Source organism: Aspergillus udagawae (assembly GCF_001078395.1).
Source record: "Aspergillus udagawae IFM 46973 DNA, scaffold_3, whole genome shotgun sequence".
NCBI classification, from domain to species: domain Eukaryota; kingdom Fungi; phylum Ascomycota; class Eurotiomycetes; order Eurotiales; family Aspergillaceae; genus Aspergillus; species Aspergillus udagawae.
The window spans coordinates 2,531,495-2,552,507 of NW_025091266.1; the positions used below are offsets into that span (position 1 = coordinate 2,531,495).

At 51.1% G+C, this 21,013-nt stretch overlaps 10 protein-coding genes across 10 annotated transcripts; 4 read left to right on the plus strand and 6 right to left on the minus strand.

Annotated features, from left to right (window-relative positions):
• Window positions 1-408: 408 nt before the first annotated feature.
• Aud_004735 (uncharacterized protein) lies at window positions 409-1,907 on the minus strand (the record flags this gene model as incomplete). Its single annotated transcript, XM_043289672.1, has 2 exons — window positions 409-1,202; window positions 1,397-1,907. The coding sequence occupies 2 exons, from the start codon at window positions 1,905-1,907 to the stop codon at window positions 409-411; spliced, it is 1,305 nt and encodes a 434-aa protein (XP_043145607.1).
• A 487-nt stretch (window positions 1,908-2,394) lies between these two features.
• cox15 (cytochrome c oxidase assembly protein cox15) lies at window positions 2,395-3,966 on the plus strand (the record flags this gene model as incomplete). Its single annotated transcript, XM_043289673.1, has 2 exons — window positions 2,395-2,792; window positions 2,853-3,966. The coding sequence occupies 2 exons, from the start codon at window positions 2,395-2,397 to the stop codon at window positions 3,964-3,966; spliced, it is 1,512 nt and encodes a 503-aa protein (XP_043145608.1).
• A 455-nt stretch (window positions 3,967-4,421) lies between these two features.
• Window positions 4,422-5,192, minus strand: Aud_004737 (uncharacterized protein; the record flags this gene model as incomplete). The annotated part of the gene is made up of 1 exon (XM_043289674.1): window positions 4,422-5,192. One exon carries the CDS (start codon window positions 5,190-5,192, stop codon window positions 4,422-4,424), a length of 771 nt encoding a protein of 256 aa, XP_043145609.1.
• A 226-nt stretch (window positions 5,193-5,418) lies between these two features.
• Window positions 5,419-6,506, minus strand: Aud_004738 (uncharacterized protein; the record flags this gene model as incomplete). The annotated part of the gene is made up of 2 exons (XM_043289675.1): window positions 5,419-6,012; window positions 6,075-6,506. The coding sequence occupies 2 exons, from the start codon at window positions 6,504-6,506 to the stop codon at window positions 5,419-5,421; spliced, it is 1,026 nt and encodes a 341-aa protein (XP_043145610.1).
• Window positions 6,507-7,766: 1,260 nt separating this feature from the next.
• On the minus strand, window positions 7,767-9,701 carry Aud_004739 (lysine--tRNA ligase KRS1; the record flags this gene model as incomplete). Its single annotated transcript, XM_043289676.1, has 2 exons — window positions 7,767-9,401; window positions 9,486-9,701. 2 exons carry the CDS (start codon window positions 9,699-9,701, stop codon window positions 7,767-7,769), a joined length of 1,851 nt encoding a protein of 616 aa, XP_043145611.1.
• Window positions 9,702-10,275: 574 nt separating this feature from the next.
• Aud_004740 (putative dynamin GTPase) lies at window positions 10,276-12,817 on the minus strand (the record flags this gene model as incomplete). Its single annotated transcript, XM_043289677.1, has 3 exons — window positions 10,276-10,499; window positions 10,550-10,691; window positions 10,739-12,817. 3 exons carry the CDS (start codon window positions 12,815-12,817, stop codon window positions 10,276-10,278), a joined length of 2,445 nt encoding a protein of 814 aa, XP_043145612.1.
• Window positions 12,818-14,035: 1,218 nt separating this feature from the next.
• Aud_004741 (mannose-1-phosphate guanylyltransferase) lies at window positions 14,036-15,551 on the plus strand (the record flags this gene model as incomplete). The annotated part of the gene is made up of 4 exons (XM_043289678.1): window positions 14,036-14,095; window positions 14,169-14,225; window positions 14,302-15,471; window positions 15,525-15,551. 4 exons carry the CDS (start codon window positions 14,036-14,038, stop codon window positions 15,549-15,551), a joined length of 1,314 nt encoding a protein of 437 aa, XP_043145613.1.
• A 373-nt stretch (window positions 15,552-15,924) lies between these two features.
• Window positions 15,925-16,868, minus strand: Aud_004742 (uncharacterized protein; the record flags this gene model as incomplete). Its single annotated transcript, XM_043289679.1, has 2 exons — window positions 15,925-16,647; window positions 16,707-16,868. The coding sequence occupies 2 exons, from the start codon at window positions 16,866-16,868 to the stop codon at window positions 15,925-15,927; spliced, it is 885 nt and encodes a 294-aa protein (XP_043145614.1).
• Window positions 16,869-17,850: 982 nt separating this feature from the next.
• On the plus strand, window positions 17,851-19,742 carry Aud_004743 (putative oxidoreductase, FAD-binding; the record flags this gene model as incomplete). The annotated part of the gene is made up of 2 exons (XM_043289680.1): window positions 17,851-18,361; window positions 18,418-19,742. 2 exons carry the CDS (start codon window positions 17,851-17,853, stop codon window positions 19,740-19,742), a joined length of 1,836 nt encoding a protein of 611 aa, XP_043145615.1.
• A 441-nt stretch (window positions 19,743-20,183) lies between these two features.
• On the plus strand, window positions 20,184-20,936 carry Aud_004744 (uncharacterized protein; the record flags this gene model as incomplete). The annotated part of the gene is made up of 3 exons (XM_043289681.1): window positions 20,184-20,199; window positions 20,252-20,593; window positions 20,659-20,936. The coding sequence occupies 3 exons, from the start codon at window positions 20,184-20,186 to the stop codon at window positions 20,934-20,936; spliced, it is 636 nt and encodes a 211-aa protein (XP_043145616.1).
• Between the last annotated feature and the right edge of the window lie 77 nt (window positions 20,937-21,013).

Here is a 21,013-nt window from a genome sequence, read left to right on the forward strand (position 1 = left end):
AACAAGAACATTCTGAAGAGATAAAGGACTAGAAAGAAGGTTCTTTCTGCGTGCGATCATGGTCCCTGTTCATACTTCTGGTATCCCTGGTTAAGTCTAGGGTCTGCCGGGGTTCCCCTTACCGCATCCGGCACGATCGTCTGCGCAGCAAGCGTGGTTCAATATCAGAATGCCTGCTGCAGCAGACAGCACATATAGCTGACAATATATCAGATCTACGCGATAGATGTGAAGACCTCGGTTGGATTGAATATGTACAGTAAAGACAAACAGGGTATATACATGGACAGAGTGACGAACCAATGGCACCGTGCTTGCATAGCCAATGGTGAGCCGAAAGAAAGACATAGGAAGAAATGCGCAAACGCCAGCATATCGTACGCTCAAGCTGAAGAATGAATCCGACCATCATGGAACAGCCGACTTTTTTCCGTGAGGAGACTTGACGTTCAGCACCTGTCGCATCCGCCGAAGTTTCGCCCACCACTCTCGATCACTGGCCTTCTTTTGTTCTTCGTTCACCTCATCCACTACCGGGAAGTCATCCGAGGGTGATTCTGAGACAGCATGGAGGGTGTCCATGGAAGCCGATGACCTGACCTGCCGGCGGTGTTTGACTTTGAGAGCTTGAACAAGTAGTTCCCATCCGCTTCGCAGGTCTGCCTGCTTCTCGGTTGACTTGCCAGTCCCGCTTTGAGCCTTTCCGCTGACCCAAGGGCAATACTCCATATGCTCGTTGGCAACATCCAATGTATCGTAGACTGTAGCATCCCCATTATCCTTCGGCTTGTACATCCACAGGCCCAATCGTCGAAAACATGCACTGCAGCCTACCAGGCCGGCAGTTTCATTGGAAACTGCATCCCAGCCGAAGAATGCCAGCGCAAAGGCAGTCCTGTTGATAGGCTTTGATTGCTCAAGTGTCACTTGAGAGTTCTTTTCGCGAGTTTCTTCGTTTGACTGTTGCTCCTGCGATTGTTCCTGCTGCTGAAGTTGAGACTCAGTGGTGCGCAACACATCGCCAGTTTCGAAGCTTTCTCGCGGCAATATCTTGAGAATATCTTCTAGATTGAATGACTCGGGTGTTTGAATAATATTCCCAGCTGGTAGCTTATCGGCAATTTTTGTAATGTTTGAATAACGTTTCTGAAGACTAGCGATTGCCGTGTCGGCGTTGGTGAGCGGTAGTCGATGGATCGTAGCTTCATTGATCAGTGAAAAATCATAAAAAACTCAAAAAGTATGTGCTTGACCAACCATCACAGCCTCTATTTCTCCAAGGACAATGTTCACCATGCCCTTTGACCAGCAGACTCGCATACTCTTCTACCAGCTTGGCACCTTCGGATGGTCAGTTTCACGGCGATTGAAGCCACAAATGTACCAATGCACTTACGGACTTCCTTCCTCTCCTGGACTTTGTCGAGATCATATCCATCCAACTCGTCAAGTTCGTCCGGTAATTTGACGACCACTGAGCCGCCACAGCCTCCCACACACGACACCCGCGAAACATCTGTACAGATCCACCCTCGTTTGGCCCATTCAACCTCACTTATCGCAGCCGGTTTGGGAGACCATCGATCGACACGGCGAAAGGTCTGTAATCTCTCCAAGAAGCGTTCGCGGTCCCACGGGACGAAGCTAGGGCGTGTTGTTGATGAAACGGAAGACTCTTTGGAGCTAGCTCGAGCTTTTAGAATCGATCTCCCGGCCGCTGCGAAGTCGCTTTCATCTTGACTGCTCAGTCGGACCTTCTTGATGGATAGATCTGCGGGAAGACGCTCGCGAGCTGTTGTTGGAGTTGCGGGGGTCTTTTTGGACGAAAGTTCAGCGGTCGATGGTTTGGTCAGAGATTCCAGCACTCGATGAAACTTTCGCTTTTTGGTCTCGACCGCGTAGGACATTTCCTGATGTGGGAGTGAGCTGATTCAGCTTGAGAACAAACTTGACGCTCTTAAACTATGGAGATCGACCTGCGATGATGATATTATCAAAACGACGCTAAACCCAGGACGGCAACTGTATTGTTTGCTCATCAACAACGGGTTCCTGAGAAATCAGGTGTCTACAGTTTATTCCTCAACGGGGCATGGACAAAGCAAATTGGAGTTTATTAGAACTATGTTAAGTACTGATCATATGGTATCACTTTTATAAGATCCTGATGTGACAAGACAATTTTGCACCAACCCTGTTATGCTATATGGAAGTATTCCTCATCAGAGAGTATCGAATCATGCAATACTGATTGGCCCTTCGGCGCTTCGGCCGTTCCGATCTCCGTCCGCAACGGTTCATTCGAGGGTCCTGAAAGCTCAGCTTCCATTCTTCCTTCTCAGCTTTGTACATAGAGGGAGTTCAGCATTGACTCTCCCTGCTGTTGGCATCACCATGGCTTCTTTAGGAGGCTCGGTGCCTATGTTCCGGAGCCTTGCGCCCCGGTTCTCTAAAGAATTCTTCACTTGTCGTCAATGCCTCGGACGGAGCCAGAACTATGCGACTAAATCCGCATTTCCCAAGCAGTTTGTTGGCTTGTCCTTCGGCCAGAAGTCCTCCAATGCAAGTCAAAACCCGCTCCGCGTGGCGGCAACAAAGCTGTTCTCGCCTATCCTACGGAGATCCGTCTCTGGGTCAGCCGTGGCCGGTGCGCTGGAGGATGGAGCTTCTAAAGCCACGTCCAGCTTTCCCAAAGTGTCTGACAAGATTGTGGCTTACTGGCTGCTGGGGAGTGCGGCCAGCGTATTTGGTATTGTCGTCTTTGGTGGACTTACAAGGTTAACAGAATCAGGGTACGTTCCGCTTTGTGCATCGCAAGTTGAGCGACACTTGCTGACCATATTTGTTCATAGTTTGAGTATTACAGAATGGCGTCCCGTCACCGGATCCCTCCCTCCCATGAACGCAGAAGACTGGGAGTCTGAGTTTGCAAAGTACCGTGCCTCCCCGGAATTTCAGCTGCTGAACCCGAATATGAATCTCTCCGAATTCAAGTCGATTTACTATATGGAATGGATTCACCGTCTCTGGGGTCGTTTTGTTGGCCTGTCATTTGTGCTTCCCGCTATCTATTTCGTCGCAAAGAAGAAAGTCAGCAAGCCCATGTCGCTACGTCTAGCAGGCATCGCGGGTCTGATCGGCTTCCAAGGCTTCATCGGTTGGTGGATGGTGAAGTCCGGACTCAAGGAAGACCTCTTTGCGCAAGGCAGCCACCCCCGCGTGAGTCAGTATCGATTGACGGCTCATCTGGGGGCTGCCTTTGTCTGCTACATTGCCATGCTCTGGAACGGTCTTGCTATCCTGCGGTCTCATCGGCTCCTGGCTGACCCCGAAGCTGGTATAAAGCTGCTGGAGTCGCTGCGTGATCCCAAGCTTAAGATCTTCCGTCGATCTGTTGCCGGTCTGGCCCTTCTGGTTTTCGCTACGGCCATGTCCGGTGCCCTAGTTGCCGGTCTGGATGCTGGTCTGATTTACAATGAGTTCCCATTCATGGGCAATGGTCTGGCTCCTCCCAAGTCGGAGTTGTTTGATGAGCGTTATTCACGGCACGAGGATCGGTCTGACCTCTGGTGGCGCAACATGCTGGAGAATCCTTCTCTTGTGCAACTGGACCATCGTATCATGGCTATGACCACGTTCACCAGCATTATGGCTCTGTGGGCTTATTCTCGCCGCTCTCCAACCATGAAGCGGTTGCTTCCACCTGCCGCCAGGAAGGGCCTACACGGTGTGGTTGCATTTGCTTGGGTCCAAGTCGGTCTAGGCATTTCGACCCTTCTCTACCTTGTCCCTCTTCCTCTTGCGTCAGCTCACCAAGCAGGCAGTCTCTTTCTTTTGACCTGGGTGCTTGTCTTGGGCAGCCGTATCTGGCACCCGTCTAGGACGGCGAAGTTGCTTCAGATGGCTGCAAAGGCTCGTGGCCAAGCGGTACACAATGCTGCTGCTCAAGCCGCCCGCAAGCTGTGAAGCTGCTACTGATCACATGTTCGTGAAATCAAACGATCTGCTCCTGTAGCTTATAGACGTCTAGACTTCTCTGTATACTATGGATACCTCCCCTTTCAAAAATGTACATTATTGTTGGTCCAACGATTGGAAATAAAGCCATTTGAAGTTTGGAGTCACTTTTTAGGAATTTTAATGACAGGCGGGGCCTGTAGACGAAACCCTACAGGCTACAGCAGGTATTCCTCATGTCTGAGCATACTTTATATTTCATTCCGAGAGATTGTCATGGTCTGCAGAGCATCCCACCTACCCTTAGTGTCCCACTCGAAGTCTCGAAGTCTCGGTGGCGACCTGAGAGCCCTGTACGTGCACTCATTCGACCCCAAACGGGTGATCTCGGGGACGAGATTGCCAATGCTATCCAGCGGAATTATTGAATAATCCACTCAAAATCATCTAGTACCTCAAAGTCATCAAGACTTGTATCGACCAGCCGGCATACGCCCGGCCGTTTGAGTCTTGTCCGATGAGGTGGTCTCGTCAACACTTGCTTGAGTCACAGAGAAGGTGCCAATCACCTGAGCATCCGTCTCTCTGTTCCTGCGCTCAAGGTAAGCCTGAAGGGCATGGCTGGCTTGTTGCTGGGCATAGTCATGCAGTTCCCGACTGGTCATACTCATGAAATTCGCAACATCCTCGTCTCGAGGCGCAGCCCCGCCAGGTGAATTTTCTCGGTCAAGGCCGTCCTCCCGGATGGCTAAACCGATGGCTTCAATACTAAACGCCAAAAAGTTCCGAGCCGCGTTCAAGACCTCATCATCCGCAGAGCTTGGTATCTTCGAAGATGACTCCTCGTTCTTCGTTTTCTTTCGATTGCTTGCCTGGCCCCTCCGCAACTGACCTGCGCCACCCTCTTCCCTCTTGACCGACACTCTGCCACGTCTCATACGGGCGATGAGAGTCTGGTCAATAACTCCCTTATGGACGCGCCCGTTTCCCCTGTGAGTGCGACTGCAGCCGTTAGCAAGAATACATTCGTAGCATGCCTGCCAGCCGCATCCCTCGCAGCGGGACATGCCTGTTCCATTGCGGGTGTTGCACATGTCGCATTTTGCGGTGTGGCAGGCTATCTCCTTCCATTCTGTCTCGACGGACTGTTCAGACACAGTGGACGGCAGAGGGAGAGGGGGTCTGGAGTGATGAGGCGAGTGATCCCTCTTGCGTCTGAAAGAAGATCTCGCCATTCCTTCTACGCGGCGTATGATGGTGCCAATCTGTGTGGCGTTTGAAGGGGGTATCGGGATGGCTGTTAGCCTGTGTGGAGAAGATTTTGGAAAGGAGACTTGGATTAATTCTTCCCTATGATACAACAGCAAAGGGCAGTGACAAATTGGCAAAGATTGGGGTTCGTTGTCAAGTAGCAGCAGAACTCGAGAATGTGCTCAGAAAGGGACTATGAACTACACACAGTCAGGGCGCGGCTCTGTTTACCGGGGCACGATTGCGCTCAATAGTGCGGAGCCACTCTAGGTGCACTTCCCACACGTCAGGGAATGTTCTTGGCTGGCCCTCCGGCGGATTCTGTGCAGCCTCGATAGCAGCTAGATAGAACTCCCACGGGTTTTGTCCATCCCACGGGTCGACTTCCAGGTGTCCTTCGTATTCTTCGGAAGGGGAGTATGGGGGGAGCTCAGGGTCTCCTTGGAGATCCTCAATTGCACTTGCACCTGGCTGACTCTGAATGCTCTCTGGATGCTGTTCAGAGCTCACAAGCTGAAAGTACTGACTAATGTCACCGTCGTTGTCGTTGTCTGCAAGGTTCTGCGCTGGTGCTGGCTGATCGCTCTCCTGACGCCGTCCAGCTCTCATCAGGCGACAGAATTCATCGAAGGTACGATCGTCGCCGAAGGTGAGTCCAGGTCTCACAAGTTCAACGATTTGATCGAAGTCACTATCGTCGTCACCGTGATTTTGTCCAGAGGGCTCAAATAGAGAGTATGGCGGAGGCTTACGGGCGTCGCTCGTGGCACGACCCTGCTGTTCAGTCAGACGTGAGACGTTGTCCTGAGAAAATAGAGCCATGTCAGTGAAGTTCAAGTCGCAGATGGAGAGAATGGCAAACGTACCACAGGTGGAACCCTGCGCTCTGGTCGACGAAGACGATTCCAAAAGCGCCTGGCAGGAGATTCTCCGTTCGAGTTCGAACCACGCGAGAGACCTCTGCTACGCTCAACTTCCTCGTCATAAGGATATGGCGGAGGGGGTCCAGTTGGAGGTAGTGGGATCCGTCCCCTGCCTGAGCCGATCGATTCCCTGACTGAGTACAGGTCGAAATCAGAGCCCTGCTCGCTGGTGTAAGGATTGAGACGTTCGTTGAAGGAAGCCCTCGGCCAAGCGGCGTACTCTGCCTGGCGCCGGGCGTGATTGGAACGAATGCCCCTGATGTCGTGGTTACGCACCACCTGCTGGTGTTCTCTGTCAGGCTGGTATAGTTCCTCACTGATAGGGTCTTCCTGAGGTTCGTTGCCTCCCTCTGACATCTTGGAGATGACCGCCATTTTATATGTTATTTCTCTCTGATGAGATGAGGTTCAGGACTGACCCTGAAAGAATAACAATTCCTTTCACTTGTTTCTTTCTTAGAGGAAGGTGGCAAAGAGCATAGAAGAGCTACGAGATAACGGAAGGCTATGAGCACCTGGAATGCGAGAATAATAGTGCCACACGAAGAGGAGAAGGCGAGGTGACAAGAAGAACACTTACTCGCGAGGAATTTATCTCGCTTCTTTCCTCACTGTGTGTGGGCTGTGAGCTGTGGCAGGCCTTAAGCGAGCATAGTGAATAGTCCCTCACCTTCACATCTGCTTAAAGCAATGTGTTGCATATGACGTCTGCAGGGACAAAGGAAAAGCGATTCGATGTTTGCTAAGAAAGAATCTGTCTTCTCTATGTCATACGTCAGACAAGCAGGTTGCAAAGGAAAAGAGAAATGGATCTCACCGAGTCATCTGGATGTTGCTGGAACAGGAGGTAAAGTCCATCCCTATGTGTGAAGCCACAATGCGTATAGGGAACGGACTCTTTCGAGAGCCTCCAACCGGGATTGACTATACAGGGCTCTTGACAACCTCCTGCCTCGAGTCTTATGCTGGATTACTTTGATATAAACCAGCGCAGACACTTATATTATTCTTGGGAAGTCCAAGGATGCCGCATCCATTACTTGACTTAACCCTGAGTAATTTAACCAGACGGATCGTTTTTCAGGACGAGGCATTAAGGACAGTAAGAGCTGCAAGGACACATACGGGATGAGCATACGAAGATTATGAGGACAGAGGCTGAATCAGTCATCGTGTCTGGCGATGTGTAGCCCGTTGAGTACCTCTGGCAATACCGTGGCGAGGAAGTAGATATCAAAGGATTCGTAACCTGGGTTTTGACATTTCTTTCCGCCGTATCATTGATATTGACCTCGTTATTGGCTCGCGGGTGTCTCCTATCAATAAGCAATGGACACGAGATGCTTTGAACGCAGCGGGAAAGAACCGACTTGTGCAATTGGAGGGGAAGTCATCCTTGGAGCATCACTCTTCAATACAGCATAGTACGAGATGATTGCCCTGCCCTACATGATGTTGTCAAGACGCTCACTACCATTCAAGATGCGAAATGGATCTACTGTATGAGTTTTATTTCACTCTTAGTGTATCCTCATAGACATTCATATCAAGCATGCAACCATAGTCATCAACGATAGATCCATCATCCAGTTCCAGTATCATGCGATTATTTATGAGCTGTGAGAATAAAACAGGTTAGCGACCTCGGTTCAGGTTCAGCTTTAAGATGAAGTGCAACTTACGAATTCCCTCTTCGGGCTGGGGCTCAATGCCAACAACCTCGGCAGCAGTCTTGACCTCTGCTGCCGTCTTGTCTTCCTTCATGAAGGGGAAGGCAAGAACCTCCTTGATGCTGTAGTTGTCCGTGAGGAACATGACCAGACGGTCGATACCCATACCCCAGCCACCGGTAGGAGGCAGACCATACTCCAAACTTGTGCAGAAGTTCTCGTCAATGAGTTGGGCCTCGTCATCACCCTGGTCCTTCTGTCTGGCCTGCTCCTCGAAACGGAGACGCTGGTCGAAGGGATCGTTCAACTCGGTATATGCGTTCACGATCTCCTTCTTGCAAACGAAAGCCTCGAAACGCTCACAGAGACCGGAGTGCTGGCGGTGGTACTTGGCAAGGGGAGACATCATCTGGGGGTGACCAGTGATGAAGGTGGGGTTGACGCAGGTCTCTTCGATGAACTCGCCGACCAGCTTGTCGAGCATGCGGGCGTTGGTCAGGGGAGGCGAGCATTCAATGCCAGTCTTCTTGAGCACACGCTTGAGGAACTCGCCAGTTTCGGCGGTGTGCAGCTGGTCTCCAGGAGGGAACTTCTCACCAGTGGCCTCCTCCAATGCAGGGATCATCTCTACCCGTCTCCAGGGTGCCTTCCAGTTGACGTTGTAGACCTCACCGGACTGAGTGTGGAATGTAGTCTCATACCCACCGGTAACGTGCTTGACAAGACCGGAGACTAGCTCCTCGGTCAGGTTCATGACATCGTAGACATCAGCGTAAGCCCAGTAGAACTCGCAAGTGGTGAACTCGGGGTTGTGCGTCAGATCAATGCCCTCGTTACGGAACTGACGACCAAGCTCATATACACGCTCCAGACCACCAACAATCAGCATCTTCAGGTACAGCTCGGGAGCGACACGCATGAACAGGTTCATGTCAAGGTCGTTGTGGTGGGTAATGAAGGGCTTGGCGGTAGCACCACCGGCGATGGCGTTCATCATGGGGGTCTCAACCTCGATGAAGTCCCGGCTATCGAAGAAGTTGCGCACGTAGCTAACTATCTTGGAGCGAGTAACGAAGACATTGCGGGATCTCTCGTTCATGATGAGATCCAGGTAACGTTGGCGGAAGCGCTGCTCCTTATCCTGGAAACCGTAGTGCTCCGAAGGGATGGCGTGCAAGCAGGGCGCCAGGAGAACGACCTCGGTGGCAAAGATAGAAAGTTCACCGTCGGCGCGGTTCTTGGGGCTGGTACGGCCAGGGAAACCGACGACACCAACAATATCTCCTCTGCGCAGATGCTCGTGCTGAGCCTCGAAGGCGACATCGCCCGTGGCGTTCTGGGCCTGGCACACGACCTGCACCTTGACACCTTCGGCACGGATATCGTAGAAGAAGAGCTTGGAACCTGAAGAACGCTTGGTGTAGATTCTACCGGCGATGCGGACGGTGACATCGGGCTTCTGCTCGCCCTTGGCAAGACCATCGTAGGTCTTGAGGTATTCACGCAGGTCATCGGTGACCTGGAACTTGTGAGGGTAGGGGTCGGGCTGCTTGGTCTCGCGCAGCTTGTTGATTCGCTTGCTACGGATCTCGAAGTATTGCTATATTCAGGAGCAAACATTTCAGCAACGAATCCCGACAGCTTCAAGTAACAGCTGAATTTCGAAGAGTGCAAATCAACTTACGTTAGCAGTCAAGTTAGCCTCTTCCTCCTCAGCGGAGACCTTCTTCTCGGGCTTAGGAGGAGCATTGGCCTCCTTCTCCTTCTTCTTAGCCTCCCTCTCGCGCAGCTTCTGGCGCTTCTTCAATTCGGTCTTGGAGACTCTCTCGCCCGTGACCTCATCGAGCAAAAGGTTGGCCACGGAGGCCTCAACCTCGTTGACTGCGTTGGAATCGGCCATGTTGTATCAATAGAGCTTTAATCTCACTCGTTCGAGAAAACACAGCCAGGAGAAGCCCGATGGCAAGAAATCGAGGAGGAGAGGCGGGTTTTGGTGGGTTAGGTAGAGGAGAAATGCCAGAGAATTTTGGGCCTGACTCATGATTGGGAGACTGTCATTGGCTGTTGCTTTGAACCTCTACCACAGCAAACGGAACGGCCGATAACGGCCATATGGATACTATATCTTTCTACATTGTACAGCACATCAACATCCTGAAAAAGGCTCACTGCATTATGAATCACTTTGTTCGTTGCATGCATAAAGATTTACTGAAGATGTGATATCAGTTTCCCTCAATTTGGGGCTTAGGGCATAGGGCTTGGACGTGGGGCTGGGTTACCCCGCCTTTGATGCCTCCAACCATCCCGCCTCCCTATCACCAAGTACAAAGTGAGCCTCAACTTCAAACCAAGATCAACACGATACTGCCTAAACGGAGGCTTGGACATCATCAAAGACATGCATATCTTAGCATGAAGCCAACACAATACATCGATTCCAGTCCGAGCCCAATCACCAACAAACAGGATCATCAGCCAGCTACCGGTCCGAATCCGGGAAAGCTGGACCAGTCTTCAGGTGGTTGAGACTTAATGGCCGGGTCAGACTCTGCGGATCCTGCGGCATCGTCTTCCTTCTTAGCTGTTGCAAGCCATTCCTGGGCCTTGAGGACCTTCTCTTTCTCCTTCAACAAGTACTGTCGGCGTCGCTGGCGTTCGGGGTCTTCTGCCATCAACTCCATGCAGCGTTCGACAGCTGGGTTTTGTCAGTCATTTGCCACAAAAATCTTTTGAATGGGAACAGACCATTTCCATCGAAGATTCGTAGTTCGTTCTCAATGACTGCAATCAGTTCTTCACGGCATTTGGAGAACAGTTTCGTATGTACACTCTGACAGATCGAGTCGATGAACCGGGAACTCGCTATTTCATAGTAGCCACGAGTTGTCTGAGTACTATTAGCATGATACTCAAACTGGGATTGGTAGAACTCACCGCCATCATTTTGAGCTCCTGAACGAATCTGTCAGGGCCGAGCTCCGCAGCAGTGAGTTTCTTAATCTCAGCTTCGCGGCGTTGGTCTCCCCGAGGGATTTTGCCTTGAAGATCGAGGAAGCAGTGCGACCTTGCTTCATGTCGGCGAGCTTTCAGAAACTTGTACGCGTTTTCTGTGGCTTGCTCGAGAGCGGAAATCGCCATGGTAAAAGGCTTGTTATGCTCAATATTGTAGTTCTCTTGCGCGTGTCTGAAGTGCTCCTTGCGAAGTGTTTGGAGGTAGTTGTCGATGATGCGTTTAAGCTCTCTGTAGAGACTGGTCTGGTAATATGGAGTAAAGACCTCCTTGAGTTGTCTCATCAGCATGTCCCTCACCAACTGGTGAGTGGCCCCCAAGAACACTTGCATTGGTTCGTCCCAGTGCTCGACGCTCATCTGGTTCATGACTTCCACGGCTTTGGGGTCCGTCTGGTCGGGAATTCCAGCACGATAAGAGTCCTCATTAATTTCTCTGATTTCTTCCCAGGTGAACATTCGTGCCGGACGATCAAACCGATTAAAGTGCTCTGTATAGTAACCTGAGGGCTTCGGGGTAGAGGGCTGTTCTGGCTTTGGCTCCGCTGGTGTTGGAGTAGGCCTGTCGCATGGGGCCTTGCGTTTCACATTCGCGCTCACCGATCGCTGTATTGAGGTCATTTCGCAGTCAGAGTCGGCGTCCTCACGCGCAATGGGAATGACCATTTTGTCTGAATGGGCAAGAAGCTGAACAGTCGGCCTGGTCTTCAACAGAGCTCTTTTAAAGTCCTTTGCAATGTTGCCCCATATCTTCTGGAGGGGATACTGAGCTGAGCCGCCGTCAATATGGGCACGTATTTGATCTTTGAGATGGTTCAATTTGCCGCAAAGGATGTATGGGACATTTGCCGACGGGGGATCTGGCAGAGTCTGTAACTCTGCGTCGATGCGCGCGGCTTTCTCGTCGATCTGTTCTATGATCCTCGGCAGACAGCCTTGGATCTGTTCTAAAAGAAGACTTGAAAGCGCTGCTTGCAGGTGTCTGGTTCCAAATCGGTCCTGGTAGGCAGATAGTTCTGTTGCCCACGGACTCTTTGCAAAGAAGACAGCTTCCTCTTCTCTCGCGTGAGAATGCTCGATGGCCGGATCAGGATTGTTGCGGACGATGTAATAGCCATGACCCAGTGCAAATTTGTCTCCTTCCAGGATCTCCACCCACTGAGCATACGATTCGCCCGTCTGGATACGATCAGGTTTTGTAAGGACACCGAGGGTTCTTCCTTTGGCGCCACGGACATCCCGCATGATACGTGCAGCGCTTGAATTTGTGGCGTCGTCGGTCATTGGCAGTGCCAATAACACAATGCAATTTTCCTGCGAGATGTACTCTCTCACGAGGTTCTCCACCAGTGAAACAAGGTACCGCTCATGATCGTGTTCCGCCTGGCTGATGACACCAGGTAGATCGTAGAAGGAGAGATTAGGAAAGTTAGGCGCCGAGATGTCCAACCGAACTACATTTGGAGAGAACTTCACCTGGCAATAAGACTCATCGGTGTCGGCGTTATTTCCGGGTTGATAGTCAGTAGAAGGTCTTCCTGGATTCAGAATAGCAAGCTGGGCCCACTTAATGGCCTCTTGTACAGCATCTTTATCTTTGACATCAGTAAAGTGCTCATCTTCCTGGTCTTGTTCGATCCATGGTCCCAGAGGCTGCGACTTTTTGGGAAGTTTAGTGATCTTCCGGGAGCCATCGAAGATGTATTTCCGTGATAGAAAGATGCGACAATTCCAATCCTGACCTGGTTCGCTTTCTGAGAGATTGATTTCCATGGGGCAGCGGGTGCATGTTCCAGCACTTCGAGGCACCTTGATCTCGCTCATGCCTTCGATCAGGGAGCTTTTACCCGTACTCTGATCCCCTATGACGCATATTTTTGGGAGAGCAATGCGGCTGTCTTCAATCCCTATGTGACGGAGGTCCTGTATCTTTTTGACAAGGCACTTCATGTCCCGCGCAATAAGATTTATTGCGTCTGTTTCGGTGGAGGGTAGGCCAGACATGACGACTGGCGTGTTGTGTCCTGTGGCTGCAGCAGGTTAGAGATGAATGATGTGCTTGAGCTCCCTTACTTACCTGTTCCTGTGCTTGATTCTGACATGGCGATATCAGCAACTGAGGAGGAGAAATGCTGTTGTTGAATGATGTTGCAGCTCATGAGGGAGGGTGAGGAGGTAGGTGAGAAAGAAAAAGAAAGGTGGTATTGTGTTCACTTTGATAGACAGATGCATATGCGGTCTGCGGAATATGAAAGAAACATTAAGGTGACTGGAGGGAGTAACACTTGAGATGGCAGTTATTTGGCCCAGTATTAAGTGAATGGGAAGTGAAGTATGAAGTGAATTGAAGGTGAAAGTTTAGTACTATATATCCAGCACAGATGTCATGATTTATAGTGAAGCAAGAAGCAAAGTAATTAAAAGACTTGACAGCCATGATGTCCATACAAAAAGTTTGGTTGTTGTTGTAGGCTTAGGATTCTCATTGTCCAAATGAGTGTATACTGCCCTGCCAAATTTGGTGCGGCATATACAACTTTCTGTTGCCAAGGCGGATGGACCAACAACCATGTCCAATTGCAAACACCTCACATACAAGTTACGGCAGATCAAGATAAGGTGATAGAGTAAAAGTTGATATAAACTTTACTGTGTTCGTCAGTCATTGAAGCAGTTTGTAGAGGCTAGGATTGATTCTTGTGCGCTTTTCATAGGCAATCACTTGAAGCACGTATTTGACACGCAAATACTAGATATCCTTTCACATTAGCTTATTCGCATTAGCGTACGGAATATTAGTCGGAGGTTTTTCAAGGAGACATCCATGTTTTCAGGAGCAAAGGTGCTAATTCCTGACTGTGAAAGACCTCGAATCTCAGATGGACGAAAGCGGTCAAATGGCTTGTCAAGTGTTGAAGCTCCCCGTGACCCGTGGTTCACCAAATGCGGATCCTCGCTACTCCCGACTTGTTCTAGTCAGCCGAAAGTTAGTGCCTAAGGTACCAAACGAGGTGGTACCTGTGGTGGGCCTGGAACAGGGTGCGTGGTCATCTGGGGGGCATCACCAAAGTTCAAGCATAATACGCATAATATTGATATTCTCTTTTCTCCTATTACTACTTTATTACTGAGTATCATTATTGCCAATCCTCCCTCGGGCTCTGATAATCACAGTCCAATTCATATAATAACTCCTCCAATCCGTCATTGCAGCTATTCTCAATGCTTCAAGTTCCAGTGCGGGAACATTCAACCGTGGCCTCCACCAAGGCTGTGATCTTGGTAGGTGAAGCAGGGAGAACAGCACCTCGGTGTCGCAAATGATTAGTATGCGGCTAACAATGCTCACAATCAGGTCGGAGGTCCCTCCAGAGGTACCCGGTTCAGACCTCTGTCTCTTGATGTTCCCAAGGTGGGTTACCCGTCCTTTTGACGCTTCCCCTCACTCAGAGAGTGTAGCTAACTCAAGGGTCATTGAACTTGATCAGCCCCTTTTCGAAGTTGCCGGGCACCCCATTATCAACCACTGCCTCAAGGCTCTTGCCAAAATCCCCGATATCCGAGAAGTCATCCTGGTTGGCTACTACGATGAATCGGTCTTCCGCGATTTCATCAAGGACTCCAGCAAGGAGTTCCCCCAGTTCCGAATCCAATACTTGCGTGAATATACGGCGCTTGGCACAGCAGGGGGTCTCTATCATTTCCGTGATGCCATCCTCAAGGGCAAGCCCGAGCGAATTTTCGTCCTGAACGCCGACGTTTGCTGCTCCTTCCCTCTTGGCGAGATGCTGAAGCTGTTCGAGGAGAAGGACGCAGAGGCGGTCATTCTGGGAACCCGGGTCAGCAACGAGGCGGCCACCAACTTTGGATGTATTGTCTCCGATGCTCACACCAAGCGCGTGCTGCACTACGTCGAAAAGCCGGAATCGCACATCTCCAATCTCATCAATTGCGGTGTCTACCTCTTCGCTACCGAGTGCATCTTCCCCGCCATCCGCAGCGCCATCAAGCGCCGTACTACTCGCCCTCGCCTCCTCTCATACCCTTCCTCGGAAAACCTGGAGTCCTCCTTCGTTGCCGCCGACGAGGAGGCGGAGAAGAGCGAGGTCCTCCGTCTGGAGCAGGACATCCTCTCCGATTTGGCGGACAGCAACCGGTTCTTCGTCCACGAGACCAAGGATTTCTGGCGACAGATCAAGACTGCTGGCTCGGCCGTCCCCGCCAACGCGCTGTACCTACAAAAGGCTTTCCAGGCGCAATCCGACGAACTCACTCCTCCCTCCGCCACGATCGTACCCCCCGTCTACATCCACCCCACCGCAACCGTTGACCCGACCGCTAAGTTGGGCCCCAACGTCTCCATTGGTGCCCGTGTTGTCGTCGGTGCCGGAGCTCGTATCAAGGACGCGATCGTACTGGAGGATGCAGAGATCAAGCACGATGCGTGCGTGATGCACTCGATTATCGGCTGGAGCAGCCGGGTGGGCGCCTGGGCTCGTGTCGAGGGAACCCCAATCCCGATGACAAGCCACTCCACCAGCATCATCAAGCATGGCGTCAAGGTGCAGAGCATCACCATCTTGGGTAAGGAGTGCGCTGTCGGGGACGAGGTGCGGGTACAGAACTGTGTGTGTCTGCCGTACAAGGAACTCAAGCGGGTATGTTAATTGAGTCTTCTGCATTGATTAATAAAACTAACATGGTTAAACAGGATGTCGCCAACGAGGTCATTATGTAGTGAGATATTCGAGATGGGCTGTTTTGGATCTATTCGATGGATTATACATATTGCTCGTCACCACTAATTTGTTCGACTCCTCTATCAATACTTTCTGCTTCTCTCAGCCATTCTCTTGGACATTAGACAAAGGCTGACCGTCTGGGCAAAACGACGATCATAATTTTGGTATAAAATTCAATATCAGACAGATCATGAATTGACAAAACGCTCAAGTATGCGATGTTTCGCCTTGCCTCGAAAGAAACGTCGCTGTTCAGTGTTCTTTGTCCCATCGCAGAATGAAGCATGTAGATATCCAAGTCATAACACGTCAATGAATGGTGGAAATCATAAACCCGGCAGTCAGATACTGCTTGTCCGGATAGCGAAATCACCGATAAGTCCCGGGGTCATAAGCCGTCTGCTCCGCAGGATGGCCATACCCGGGACGTCCAACACCACTGAACCGAACCCGCGGCCCACCCCGCTGACTTCTGGCCGGCGCAGTCTCCGAGAACTCTTGCGCCTCCCCCGCATGGTAATGCTCCGCTGATGCATTCAGCCCGTACACTGGGGGCGGCACCCGGTACGCCGGGTGATTCGCATAATCAGGACCCGGGATATCGGAGATTCCGTGCCGATCTGCGTAGGGGCTCTCATGAAACTGATGCTGATGCTGGAGCGGGTGCCGCTCGTCGTCGAGCGGGTCACCGACAGTGGTGCCCGTCATGGCGCTATTGTTGCGCTCGTGCATCTTGATGTCTGCGTTGCTGGTCATGGGGTCGTATGTGCCTAGTCGGGTCTGGCGCTTGTGGATGATGATGTCGAGTGCGACCGCAGCGATGGCGGCAAACGTGCTGGTGCAGGTGAAGGTGAAGAGAGCCTTGTAGGTGCGGCAGACGGTGATGCCGGCTGAAGTGGCCCAGTAGGTTGCGTTGCAGGTGGTGAGGATGGTGTGGGACATGCTCCAGCTCAGAAGGCCAAGGGAGATAAGCCAGAGGATCAGGAGGATGGTGTTCGAGAGGAGAGAGAGGCGCGGGGAGAGGCCATAGCAGCAGTGGGTGAGGCTGGTGAAGATGTAATTGAGGATAGAGAGGAATGCGGACACGACGAGCTAGATGACGGTGAGGTTGGCTTTGAGATGGTCTGCAAGGCACAGAGAAAAGTGCTTACCAGTAAGAAGGCCCAAGGAAGTTTATATCCGCCGCTTTTGAGATGATAGATAAACACGGCGAGGATGATGCCGACGATTACTGAGGAGAGAAGGGAGATTGCTCGGATGATATGAAAAGGTACAGGAGGGTAGAGAGACGGCTTTACAGATTTAGAACACATCTCTATGGTTGGGGATGGACGCGGTGGGTTCTCTGACAGAGCTCAGTCGCTTCAGCATCAATAGTCGAGTATGAGATAGTCTGTAGAGGAAGCCTGTGGAGAAGTACGTATACCAAGTGTTGTCCACCGTTGATTCGAGGCTATCCTGAGATAAACAATATAGATTGCCGTGACGGACGTCGACTGACCACAACGCAGGTTTTGTAAAATTTGCTGGACCAGCCAGAGAGGTGAAATATAATCTTTAAGAAGAATTCCAGCTGAACAAGAAAGCTGCGTCTCCCCCAAGCTCAATGCAATGCAATGCCTCCCTTGGCGATGATCCACTGCGGGTGTTGCTAAAGAAAGAAAACACGCTAAACTAAACGTTATCGATAAACAATCGTCATCAGGACTCAATAAGTCTAGATTGGACTGAACATTCTTGTCCTACAAATGCCATCTGGGAGCTGGTTCTAACTTGGCAGTCATTCTGAGAAAGCCAGATTTGAAAGATTCTCTCCCTCTCTGGATTTGAGGAACCAGACCAACGAGAGCGTTGATCGTTACCTTAGTTACCTCCGCTTCTTGTGGCCTGTTTCAAGCTAAATGATCTGCTTGGATGCTCCACGAGGACGCGGCATATTTATCAAGCAGTCCCCACAGAGCATCAATCGTCTTTTGTGGATAGTATCAAGGATCTCGACTTCGGTCTTTCTTCTCTCTCAAATTCTTCTCAGCTTTGACTTAAGTTTGCTCGAAAGTCATAATTCGCTGCAGCAGATTATCCCGAAAACCTTACCCCGCCTGGTGACTAACAGCGCCTATAGCCAAGCGACCTACACAGATTAGAAATCAACCAGCATAGTGTAATATCTTCTTTGACTGACGCTAGTCGGCTTGTACTTGGGGTATAATATGCTGGCGCTCTATCTACCGTCTCTTTCAGGATGCCTCGATTGCACATCGCTTGAGATTCTTATTGCTACCCATTGCACCAAATATGGCTACCATCCTTGCTGGGACACTTCCCTGGCATGATGGCGAGCGGAAGATGCAAACTATGCTCCGAGTTCCGTTTAAACCCAATCCAACTGTCCCTTATCTCTATCCTGGAGCCGCATTTCTGGTACAGAGGTCTCCTTTAATGGCCTTGAGCACTATAGATCAGGAAGGCCGACCATGGGCAACTGTGTGGGGAGGAGAGCCTGGCTTTGCTGCTCCTGCTTCGCAGTCTACTGTCAACATTCAAACTCCAGTGGATAGTCGATATGATCCTGTCGCAGAGTTGCTACTAAGAGGCTCCACGAATGAGGGCAGTGTTTCTACAGAGATCGCTGGCCAGCCTGTCTCCGGTTTGGCGATCGATCTGGAGAATCGTAAAAGGGCGAAACTTTATGGAAGGAAGATTGCTGGATCACTGGACGCTGATAGCCATGAATCTGGTCGAGACTGCCAAGGTCAAAGAGAAAACGGGATGGCGCACCTGTCTGTGTTCATCCAGGGATGTCTCGGTAGGGTCTGGACCGTATATATGGCTCTATGGCAAGTCTTTGCTAAATACGGATAGGAAATTGTCCCAAGTACCTGAATAAGAAGAAGATAATTCCAGCTCTGCCTGATCCGAAGCTGATTACTGATGACCCCCAGCTACCACCAGCTGCAGTTGAACTAATCAGCCGAGCGGACTGCCTATTTGTCGCCTCGACTCATGGTACTGAGGACATGGACACCAATCTCCGCGGTGGGCCTCCAGGCTTTGTACGACTCATGAGCAACGGACCTAATGGTGCTGTTTTCGTATATCCTGAATATTCTGGCAATAGATTGTACCAGACGCTGGGAAACTTCCAGACAACTCCTCTGGCAGGATACGTTTTCCCAGACTTTGACACAGGAGACGCGCTCTATGTCACAGGAAGAACCCAGGTCTTGATTGGCAAAGACGCGGCTGCTCTGCTTCCACGATCAAATCTAGTTGTCAAAGTGACCGTCACCTCCGCTCGCTTCGTCGAGAAATCACTCGCCTTCAGAGGAATTGCAGGCGCGCCATCTCCATACAACCCAAGCGTACGTTATCTGGCCACAGAAAGGGTCAATCGGGTCGCTCAGTTTAATGACGATGTTTCCGTTACTGCTACCATGATCGCAAAGAAGATTCTTACACCGACCATCGGTCTGTTTCGGTTTCGAATTTCAGATCCATCCGAAATCGGGACCTGGGCTCCCGGCCAGTATGCCACCTTCTCGTTTCAGGAGGAGTTGGGCCTGGGCTATTGCCATATGCTCGATGACGATCCTTTGAGTCTGAATGATGATTATGTCAGGACATTCACGATTTCATCGTATCCAGGGCGTGGACTGCCAGCGGATGAATTTGAAATCACAGTTCGCAAGCATGGCAACGTAACCAGCCACCTCTTCAGGACTAGTGAGCGCGCCGGTTTAGAGGTACCTCTCAAGGGCTTCGGTGGCGAGTTTAGGCTAGACGATCAAGGAGGTGACTGCACAATCCCAGTTATAGCGGGCGGAATTGGTATCACGCCCATTATTGCACAGCTGCCAGGCATCGAGGTTTCGCGCCTACACCTCCTGTGGTCCATTTCTATGACCGATGTGGGCCTTGTCTTCGACACATTCCAGCGCTTCCCCCAACTGCCAGGCTCAACCACTCTATTTCTCACAGGATCTAAGCCAAACGATGATCAGGGGTCTCAGCAACTTGAAGCTATTATATCATCCGGGGCGAGAATCGAGCATCGTAGGATGGAGGCCCGAGACTTAGATACGTCCTTGGGGGATGCCTGGTATTTCTGTGGGGGTCCCTCACTCAAGGGCTCTGTCATGACTTGGCTTGCAGGGAAGCGAGTTATCTATGAGGATTTCACCTACTAGGTCTTATGTGGTTGGCCAACATTAATCAGGTGATATAGGACTTAAGACTTTCATATCAACAATGCATTCCGTATATACTTGTCAGATAGATTCACACAGAATGGTGTCACGTAACTTTGTCAAGCTGATGCCTCAGGAATCCTAGTTTATAGGCATATAGAGCCTGAGGCACAAATTATCAGACCAGACGCGTATCGATTTGTTGCCTCCGCATCGGCCAAGATAGATAACAAAGAGCTCCCCCTCCAAACTCCGCAAGCTTCATTCTCCTCTCACTGCCCACATTCAAGAAAACAACATTCACTCCCAGCAATCTGTCGACCCCATAAACAGGAAATAATTGACACAGGAAGAAACAACGCTACCCGCCTTATACAATCGAGTCAATCGGGTCACCTATCTCACCCCTCACTCCCTGTGAGTGAGTGAAATCACCCAAAAATGTCCACCTACGAAGGTACAAACCCCCCGCAAATCCACACGGTAAACATGCTAAAACACTCCCGCAGTCGAACACAACACAACCGACCCGTCCATCCCCCAACAGCCCACCCGCCGCCGCCGCCCGGACCTCTCATCCTTCTTCTCGACGCTCTCCCAAATCAGCCCCGATGAGCACCGCTCTAGACCGCACGCCGTCCCCGTCCCGCGCGACGTAAGCGCCGCGTTCTATACTCTCGCTGAGGCGTTCGAGGTTATGCGCCGGGAGTCGGAAGGCGGGGGTGCAAGCGCTCGCGAAGGCGGCGATGGCGACGGCGACGATCTCCTGTCGCAGATGATCCAGACGTTGTTGCGGGAGGCGGATACGCCGCCTAAGGAGGTGGAGGGTGTGAGCGAGGAGTTTTGCGACGGTAGGTCTTGAGAGGTGTCATGAGGCTGGGGTTGGAGCGCGAACTGACTAGAGGTTACTAAATAGTGCTCGACCGGGTCCCGCGTACATCGTTGAAGGAGAACCAGACGTGTCCGATTTGCAATAACCCGTTCTTGGAGGATGAGTATCCGCTCGTTGTGCGGCTGCCGTGTCACTCTACGCATTTGTTTGATTTGGAGTGTATCCGGCCCTGGTTGCGGTTGCGGGGGACGTGTCCGCTTGATCGGACGGATTTTGCCAAACAGGAGCGTGAGAAGGCAGAGGCGCGTAGGAAGAAACCGGTCGAGGATGACGAGGAGGAGTGGGATGGTATGTATGGCTAGTTGCAGCTTCATCCTGTTCCATTATTGTATTCATGTGCCATGTCATTCCCTGCCGAGGGAAGTATCTTGTCTAGTAC